The following is a 9,393-nucleotide window of genomic DNA, read 5'->3' as shown; positions in this document are numbered from 1 at the left end:
TTCCAGTCTAACTTCCTGATAGTGTTTACACCCTAATATACAAGGCACGCATTTTACCCATCCTCTTTAAACTTTCTATATTTGCACTGCATCTCCCACCATGCTTCTGACACCCAGTTCATTTCCCATCTCGGTTTAATATCTATCTCTTTGCAACCTAATTCTGTGTTTACATTCTTCCATTTCCTTCTCTCATCCATCTTCTTAATCATCTTTTCTTTAATAATCCACAGTTTCCTTGCCATTCTCCTATTTACTTTTCTCTTTTTACGTTTCATTTGTGGCTTATGATATCCCTTTTGAGAGATGTTCCCATGTTACTTCTACATATTTTATCCATTTCCCTGTCATCACTCATCAATTTTTCTACTGTCTCCTTGTCGTTCTTTTTCATCCCCATTGATACTTCTATATTCCACTTCCTCATCCAACTTCCCTGTTGTATCTTCTTGAATTTGGCATTTAACTTCATTTTACTAAATTATGATCTGAATCCACATTCACTCCCTGGAAACTTTGTGAATTAATCACACTCTTCCTAAATATGAGCCATATCATAATATAATCTAACTGATATCTATCTGATTCCCCAGCAATTTTCCATATACCTTAAGTCACATTCCACATTCATGTTACTCCTTTAATTCCTGCTATCCTTCCATTTATCCTGGCACAGCCCTAAAAGATCAATATTCCCTATCTCCATTTTCCACTTTAAAAAATTCATAATTAATGTTGCTCAGGTTATCCTTGGGAATGCCTTATCTAAATCTATAAAAAAATTCATTGTGATTGTACTCCATTTTTCTCTTTAACAATAACCTCATCACTAATATGGCACCATGCACGTCTCTCTCCTTCCTTAAAACAAACTAATCACCCCCGAATTAATCATTTGCCTTCCTCACGGAGGGATTTTATTTGTTGCCAAGCCATAGGTAAACCTCTTTGGGTTCAGACAACTCTTAAGGTGTTGGTCAACAGCAGATTCATGTTGTCAGTCATGTTTTTACATGGAGACTCAAACTATTGGGCTCACTGGAGACACTAATGTAGTCAAAGTAGATAAATAATTGTAATGGACTTAGGAAAGGTAGGTGTTGATACATTACAAATAGTTTGTCTGCACTCCAATATATGTTTTTGAGTTGAGAGGTACATAGAGAAGGCAGCAAAGGCATCAGAAAGTTGATGTTATTCATTGTATACTACCGGTTCTAGTCTAGTGTCGAGCTTTCTTCTAGCCTGAGGTTCTTCTCCTGAACCAGGGGAAACATCTGGCTAAATCTTCATTAAACCAGTTGGGTAATGACCTAAGAGAAACATTTACAGAGAGTTTTCATAAAAGCCCTATGAAAATATTTGACTTTCTTTTGAGTGCAACAGTACATGTTAAAGTAATTTGTGCCTGGTGAAGTAACCTATCCCTTTACGAGACCACCTGAAAAATATTTAAAAAATATATTTTCCAAAAAATAACACCAATCCGGGGTTTTAGCATTCAGTTTTTTTCATTTTTATAATAAATTATAGAGTGTGTATATATTCATAAACTGATTTTTAAAAATAATTCCTTCCTTTATACGATTTTAATTTAAAGTGCATTTTTTGCACCGAGCTCAGAGGGCGGGGTTCAAAGACCTATACAATTAGAGAAATATTTTCGCGGAATATAAACAGTTTTGGATATTTTTCCGAAATAAATGAGATCATTCGCCCATGTTTAGCAGTAAAATATTTAATGCTGTCCTGAATTTCTGGTCAATTGAATCTAACGTTCAATTTAATGGATGGTTCATCCTTACGCGTTGGCTATTCTGTGGGAAAACCCGAAATTACTTTGATCAAATTTCAAATGTTGCCAGTTGTGTCTGTGTAAATTGTATGTACATCCGCAAAAATGGCGTTTTGAGGACTTCAACGATTAAAAGTGAATGTGGTTTGTAGTACAGTCTGAATATCTTATCCAAGCAATTACATTTTTACAGTGAGTAAATTCTTGTGACTTACAAGTAGTTGGGACAAACTTGCTTCTCTTTCTGTATTAAAATTAAATTTTGCCGTTCATGAATTAGTCACCATTGTAAATTTTAGTATATCTGCTGTCTTGTATTTAATGTTCATACTTACGTTTGCAGAAATGTCTTTTACATATTACTCTAATTTTCAGTTATATTTAGCTTACAGACAAGGTAATGTCGTCAGGGCGGCCTATTAAATGTGTTGTAGTCGGCGATGGCACAGTCGGTAAAACTTGCATGCTGATTTCGTACACCACCGACAGTTTCCCCGGAGAATATGTGCCGACTGTGTAAGTTGTGGTTATTTTAAATTTCGCTGTGTTATCATTTACATTCTGTCGTAGTTAACGCTGTAGAATTGGTTTTAATCTAGATTTGACAACTACTCGGCACCAATGGTTGTGGATGGTATCCCCGTTAGTTTAGGACTTTGGGATACCGCAGGACAAGAAGATTATGATCGGCTTAGACCTTTGTCATATCCCCAGGTGTGTTTTATTGTATCTATTAAACAGTAAATCTAATTGAAACATATCATTTTGACTATGTAACTTGTAATGCTCGTAAGCGGGTATTTTAAAAATTCTAGAAGCGGCTTCTGTTATTTTGTCTAATGTATTCCAAGTACCTGGATGCTTTTCGTAACACACGCCCTTTCTTTACAGACGGATGTATTTCTCATCTGCTTTAGTGTCATCAGTCCATCATCTTTTGAAAATGTGACGTCAAAATGGTATCCAGAGATCAAACATCATTGCCCAGACGCACCAATGATTTTAGTTGGTAAGAATCTCTGGGAAGCGCTTTGCGCTTTATCGCAATTTTAGTGCAATGAAATGGTCGTGGCAAATAAGAGATGTGCATTATTTTTAAAGTTTTCAATGTATATATTGCCAAAGAGGACACACCTCATGTAGTAGTAAATAACCATTTGTTTATCCAGCATTTGCGCATGTCTCCTCTGTTGTCTAATTTTATGGGATATAAGTTTAGAACTGGGTTATTAAGTAAATTAGTTCACTAAACTTTATGATGATGAAGTTTTATCATTTCAGCTTGATAACCTAAGTACACTGAATGGCATAATGCAGTTAACGCTCTAATTTTATATTTAAAATATTCTTTTATAGGCACAAAAATAGATTTGCGAGATGACAAGGAACAGTTACTACTTCTGGCTGAGCAAGGTTTATCTCCCGTCAAAAGAGAACAGGGACAGAAGTTGGCAAACAAAATCCGTGCAGTGAAGTATATGGAGTGTTCAGCACTAACTCAACGAGGACTTAAACAGGTGTGTTTTCCTTGTCAAGGTTCTGTCATTTGGGGCATGATAATAAACTTACAGATGCCAGTATGATTTGGGTGGCACTGACATGGGCTAGATTGGAGTAGGCGAATGGATCATATCTTAAGACTGACGTACTCGAGTGGGGATTTTTTTGTAATGAATAATGGCAGTGCAGCGGCGGTTATGTCGCTTGTCCTAAAAATGTTCCATGTATTTATTTTGTCACAATGGAACATTTTATTTGGCGGTGATGCATTAGCAGATTCATGATGGTTCTTTCTGACACTTAAGTTAGGTAGAGACAAACAGAAATTATTTCTGTGGATTGCTTTTAGCAACCGGTTGAAGATTAATTTCTCTATTAACAAGTACTTTTTGGTAATGATCAGGAAGAATGCTATTTAATTAGCATTATAGGTCTGCCTAAACTAAACATGAACATTAATGGTTATACCACAAGAATTCTGATTCTGCCCCTTGCAGATTGCATACTCCACACTGTAGAGTATATTTAAGTTTTCTCAAGTTTTGCGACCCCAGTGGTGGCAGGGTAACATCCTCGTCTGCCATTCCAAGTGTTGCAGGTTCGATTACATCCTAGGTGGGTTTCCCCCCACTTTTTGCATTAATGCCAGTTTTATTAATGAATGTGTAGAGCCTTTCTTAATCTTCTATATATTTTTGTTATTGTGGTAGTCACTGTTGAATGGCATCGCCTTCAGTGTTATGTCTAAGTTATCCTCATGCTTTTAGAGGTATTGTGATCGTTTTCTTGTTTGGAGACCGAGCAAGTGTTGATAATTTTCCACAATGCAGTACTTAATAATCATAGAAAAGTTCGAGACAAATTATGGCCTTAAGAACCAAACAGGTGTGTACTCTTGAATTTTCTTTGCATTATATATGGTATGTCAAAGAAAATTGACTCCTCCAAAGGCATATTGGTCCATCCATGAGACTCCCTGCACTGTTTGTATTAAAGCCAACTAGATAGAAATTCATGATAGTACTAGTTTTCAATTTCAATGGTGTTGAGGTAGGGTAAATTATGAGCAAATTTGTGATTCATTCTGAGAATCAAGAGGTGCGTCATGAGTTCCTAAGAAAAATGTCTGCATTAGGAATTCACCATGGTTTCTGTTGGGATTGAGGACTTTATTTCCATCATTTGGTTGAGATTAAGGTGGAGAAGATGGGAATGGGGAAAGTATATTGCAAAAGATGTGAGGTAAAGCAGTTGATTCACAGCAAGGTGCTCCAGATGTGGTTAAGATTGACAAAAAGGGTGGAAGTTAATGTACATGTATGTGCCAGGGCTTCTAACACTTCACCAGGTTACAACTCTTCTTGGCGAGTTTACTACTTTAATTAAATTGTAATTCCCCTTTATTTCCACTCATTACTAGTGTTTTAATACTTCCAACTCTTCTTGGCGATCGACCACTTACTCTGCAACGACATCTCATTACATAGGTGTCCCCTGATGGCAGAATTACTCTGAAACTTGGTAATGGTCTTTCAGCATATGTAATCAAGCTTGAGCAGACAGTTAAAGTGGGGATGGGATTAAAAATGTGTAGGCAGTTGGTTTATGCTGTACAATTTGTAATTAGTAATGGCAGTATGAGAAATTCTTTGAAAGTTTTGTCTGATTTTCCATAAATATCCTTGTCAGGTAGTGTGAAATTAGATCTTTAATGCTTCAGGGAGTAGGGTTCAAAAATAGGAAGTGTTGCGGAAGAGATGTGGCTGTGGATATGAGATGTCACATGGGCACTGAATATTGCATGATAAATGCTATGTAAGCCACTAAATAAATTGAATTTGTACATAATGGAAGGAATGCTATAAAGCTGTTTCCTTAACAGTATCATTTCTTCAAATTTACAGATTAATTGTGCATATCATTGGTGTGGTTTATAAGGGAAAGGGGGTGGAGGAGATGACAACATATAGTAGTTGAAAGGAAGGGTATTAAAAGTACATGATAATATTCTGTATACTCCGGAAAGGTCAATTTTCTCATATTTAAGTCAAGGTGTTTCAATGGATAATGAATTTAAGCTGTGTGTGTGTGTGCATGAAAATCATTACTGATTTTTCATAAATGTTTACATTTGACTTTTGTCTCAAGTTTAAATAGATAAAACTCAGTTTAAGCCTTGGTGTATGATGCTGGTACCCTCGGGAAAAATGTGAAAAATATGAAGGAATCCTTTTTTTGAAAGGAAGGAAGTTTTTTTTTTGAAAAACTAATTTTATGGGAGGTGTAAGTCCCAATACTTTTGTATTTCTCATCATGAAGGAGAAATTGTTACCTTGACTCATTTACATCAGTCTATGAATTCTTTGCTTTTAAGTTTTCATGTGTTGATTATCAGTAACAAAGAACTATTATTCATTTTTAATCAATCGATGAGGCAACGAGTTATGCATTTTAAACTACATTTTAGCATACATGTATATATTAATAAAATATAATTTGTACCAGTAATGAGCCAACCAGTTTCCCAAGCACCTAGCTCTTTAACAGAGATGAGGTATTCCTGTAGCTTATTAATATTATGAATAATTTAAAAAATTAGAAAATTATTTATCTTTGGTCAACATATTGTGAATTGGTATAATTACAAATATACTACATACAGTAGCCTGTTGTTAGTATTAATCAATTATAATCAGGTCAATGAAAAGCATTTATATCCCTCAAGCTTTACTTCTGATCATTAGTCAATGGTTGAACTGATCTCCTTCTGCCATGTAATTTCAAAGAGACAAGACAATGAAATATGAGGACTAAGTCATTCATGTATGCACTTATTTGATTAAACATGAAATAAAAAGACCTTAACTAAAAAGTAATTCATTGATGCATTTTTTCATTAATTTCATTGTCTTCAGTCACCATAATATTCATGGCATTACTTTGTTTTGACATACTATATAATAACCAAATTCTTGGATATATTTATAGACATTTTATAAATTTCCCATTGCTGATACTTTCTCATCGATAAAATGCAGAGTAGAAATATGGCTTCAGGTTTTAACTTTCGTTGGAGCCAATAATCTCCAGTTTCTGTATACCTGACATGTTGCCGGTGGCTATTCAGTTTTCAAGGTGTCATTAGGAACCTGCAGAAACTAATGGTTCATTGGCTTTTGAAAAATAATATTAGTAATTCTTGGTTAATTACTAAATATTTTTCAGCTAATGATACTGTATTAAAAAAACTAATGCTATTATGGCAAATTCAGAATCATGTTGACAAATTCTGTTGTGATATCTTTCACAGGTATTTGATGAAGCTGTGAGAGCAGTACTTCGACCTGAACCTCAAAAACGCAGGCAACGAAAGTGTGTACTTCTTTAGGGTTTGTCCCCAAGTCAAGGTTACCAACCTAAAAGAAAGAACATGATGCAATGATGCAAACACCACAATAATTTAATAAGATACTGACAGCTGAGTCAGTAAAATACCTACTTTTAAGAGCATCAATCCATGTGAAGGCAAATCTAATGAAAATTTTACAGTTAAGGTGTGGATTGAAAGCCTTCCTTTAATATTAAATAAGCTTACTTATGTCTACATCGTAAGATTAAATTGTGAAACATCATTCAATCAACCCCCTTCCAGGTTTTATGGCACTATTTGACGAGTGCAATCATACATGTTATACATTAATTTTAACCAATTTTGGTGAATGTGTTGATCTTAGTCTTTTGTGTACAAAGGAGAAATCTTTGTCTCATGAAGCCTTTAATACTTGTTTATAATTATTCCTTTATTACATCATCCTGGATTCTTATGGTTGGAATGTGCATTTAAAATTGAAGAAGTCATGCAGTTATGCTGTTTTCACGTAACCATGTTCTTTTTAATTTTGAGAACCTGTACCCGATAGGCGGATGTACACAATATTATAGTTGTGTAGCACAAGTATTGCTCACTGCTGTAGTTTTCTTTATTGAAAGAAATTGTTTGGTTTTGCTAGTAAGGCATATTTATGTCCAAAATGTATGTGTGGCATTTATTTTCTGTGAAAAAGCAGTGACCATGTAGTTTTCAAGGTGTTTTGAAGAATCCCTTGTTTACTTTTTCTACCCCGAAGAAATGTGTTCAATTTTCTAATATTGATATTGATGAAAATTATTTATCTTTGGACAAGCTCCTTACAATTTTTTTTAGATTTTTTTATTCTGTCGAAAATCATCTTTTTATTTTGTTATATACATATATACTACTTTTACTAAGGAAAAGTTATTAATTTATTGAAGATAAATATTAACGATATTAATAAATTCTTTGAGAATGATTATCTTTGATGTGTTTTTGCTGTTGGTAGCTAATGTTTTGTTATAGATGAACTCAAGTGTATTAAAAAATTTCCGTGTGTACCAAATATTCTGATAAAAATACCTTGCTGTATGCAATATTGTGTGTAGCAAGGTGTTTTGGGAAGTTGGGTATGACAAGAAGTAGGTTGAACTAGAAAAGTGTTTTCACCCAAATAATATCTTAGGTATACATTGACAAATTGTTTATAACAATGTGAATGCTATTAGGTATTTAACTTTATGGTTTTCAGTGAGAAAGCACAGTTTTGTGACTGTGTATGACATACTTAGTAATTTAAGTATCCTTTGTGTGCCATTTTAACCTTTTTGCACCAAGGTCCTTGCATCTATAACACATTTTATTTGCAAACCTTAATGATCTGTAACATTGTACATATTGTATATAATGGAGGACCCCAAGGGAACTAAATCTTGGGTGCATAACATCAATATTAATTGCATGGAATTACTGTTTTCAGTTCATTTTAATGCCACATGACCCTCTGAAGACAATATTATGAATTTAAAGGGCATGACATCACAATGTACTGTTAAAATGATGTAGAAAGTCATAGGCACAGAAAGAATGGTTCATTTCTTATAATGAAAAAGTGTAATCCTTGTGATTTTTTGAAGTGCTATTCTACCAAAGGTTGATTATGTTTGGCCTGCACAATGTATCTTTTGCTGTTTTTCTAGTCACTTAAACCTGGTTTGTTATGCTGAACTGAGGGATATACTCTCATATATGATTGCAATTCATAATGAAAGTGTAAGTTGTGCCTTTGTCCATTTGCACTGTGTAATACTGGATACCTCCTTCTTTTATAGATATAAAATTGATGGATGGTTTGGTGGCATAATTGTTTTATGAGATGTTTATTAAATTTTGTGAATGCAGTTGTATTTTGATGATCAAAGAACACTTGATTACAGAAGTGAGTGGTTTTGTTTATTCATTAAATCATGACTTTTAAGTAGAAATGTCTACTGATTACTATTTTGCTTTAAAAATTGTTTCTTTTCCCTTAGAAATTTTTGTCAGATTAAGTTAACCAGTTTTAGAAAGAGGTCCAAAAGTGCAAGTGTTTGTAGCAGGCTAAGATTGAATTACATATATTTCATATAAATGTACTGAATCTTCCAAGTTTTTACTGTAGAATTTTGTAATGTAATTCATTTCACTGGTAGTAAGTGGCTTACCATTCTCTAAAAAATGACTCAATAAAATGTAAATACATAGCTACTCTAAATTTAGAATTTATGGCCTGCATACCTCAAGATGAACATGTATCATCTGTTAGTTTTAGTAGCTTTCAGCCCTTATGTAAAGGCTATCAGCAAGATCAACAACAATGGATAATCACTTGGTGAAATTAAACTTCTTACTATGTAATTAGAAGCCTCAAGAATAAGAATTAATAAGATAACTGATAATACAAGATACTATTAATGGACTTAGAACATAAAGTGTATGAACTTTTCAGTGATGCCTATTCCATTAATATTTGCTCTTTTAAGATTTAATCTGTGGCAGGTTGCAGTTCTATTGGGGAATAAATATCTTTCTAAATGGGCAATAATAATATCCACCTACATTGTGCAATTAATGTTAGGAATGTTACCCTCTCTTTAGGGGGACCTGTGATGTGTTATTCAAAATTGCTTTTTGACAATCATTTTGTCCACCTGGTTTTTAGTTAAGAAACTGTAAACCAAGAATTTTGTTCCTGACCATATAACTA

General features: G+C 33.9%; 1 protein-coding gene across 2 annotated transcripts; it reads left to right on the top strand.

The window, feature by feature from the left end:
- The first annotated feature begins 1,874 nt into the window (after positions 1-1,874).
- Mtl (Rac family small GTPase Mtl) lies at positions 1,875-8,894 on the top strand. Of its 2 annotated transcripts, none has more exons than XM_071595194.1 (6): positions 1,875-1,987; positions 2,181-2,311; positions 2,395-2,509; positions 2,687-2,804; positions 3,152-3,312; positions 6,606-8,894. In XM_071595194.1, the coding sequence occupies exons 2-6, from the start codon at positions 2,196-2,198 to the stop codon at positions 6,681-6,683; spliced, it is 588 nt and encodes a 195-aa protein (XP_071451295.1). In that variant the 5' UTR covers positions 1,875-1,987; positions 2,181-2,195; the 3' UTR covers positions 6,684-8,894. The 2 variants fall into 2 exon arrangements, with proteins under 2 accessions (XP_071451295.1, XP_071451296.1); XM_071595195.1 differs by having other exon boundaries at positions 1,880-1,987; positions 2,171-2,311.
- Positions 8,895-9,393: the final 499 nt, after the last annotated feature.

This window comes from Hetaerina americana, unplaced genomic scaffold, assembly GCF_022747635.1.
Source record: "Hetaerina americana unplaced genomic scaffold, ioHetAmer1.1.p SCAF_7, whole genome shotgun sequence".
Lineage (NCBI taxonomy): Eukaryota > Metazoa > Arthropoda > Insecta > Odonata > Calopterygidae > Hetaerina > Hetaerina americana.
This window is presented reverse-complemented; position numbering and strand designations above follow the sequence as displayed.

Bases quoted from the DNA above. Each gene is read 5' to 3' on its own strand.
- Mtl (XM_071595194.1), top strand. From the start codon at position 2,196: ATGTCGTCAGGGCGGCCTATTAAATGTGTTGTAGTCGGCGATGGCACA. The intron at 2,510-2,686 runs GTGTGTTTTATT...CTTTCTTTACAG, and splicing joins GACCTTTGTCATATCCCCAG to ACGGATGTATTTCTCATCTG. The intron at 2,805-3,151 runs GTAAGAATCTCT...ATTCTTTTATAG, and splicing joins CGCACCAATGATTTTAGTTG to GCACAAAAATAGATTTGCGA.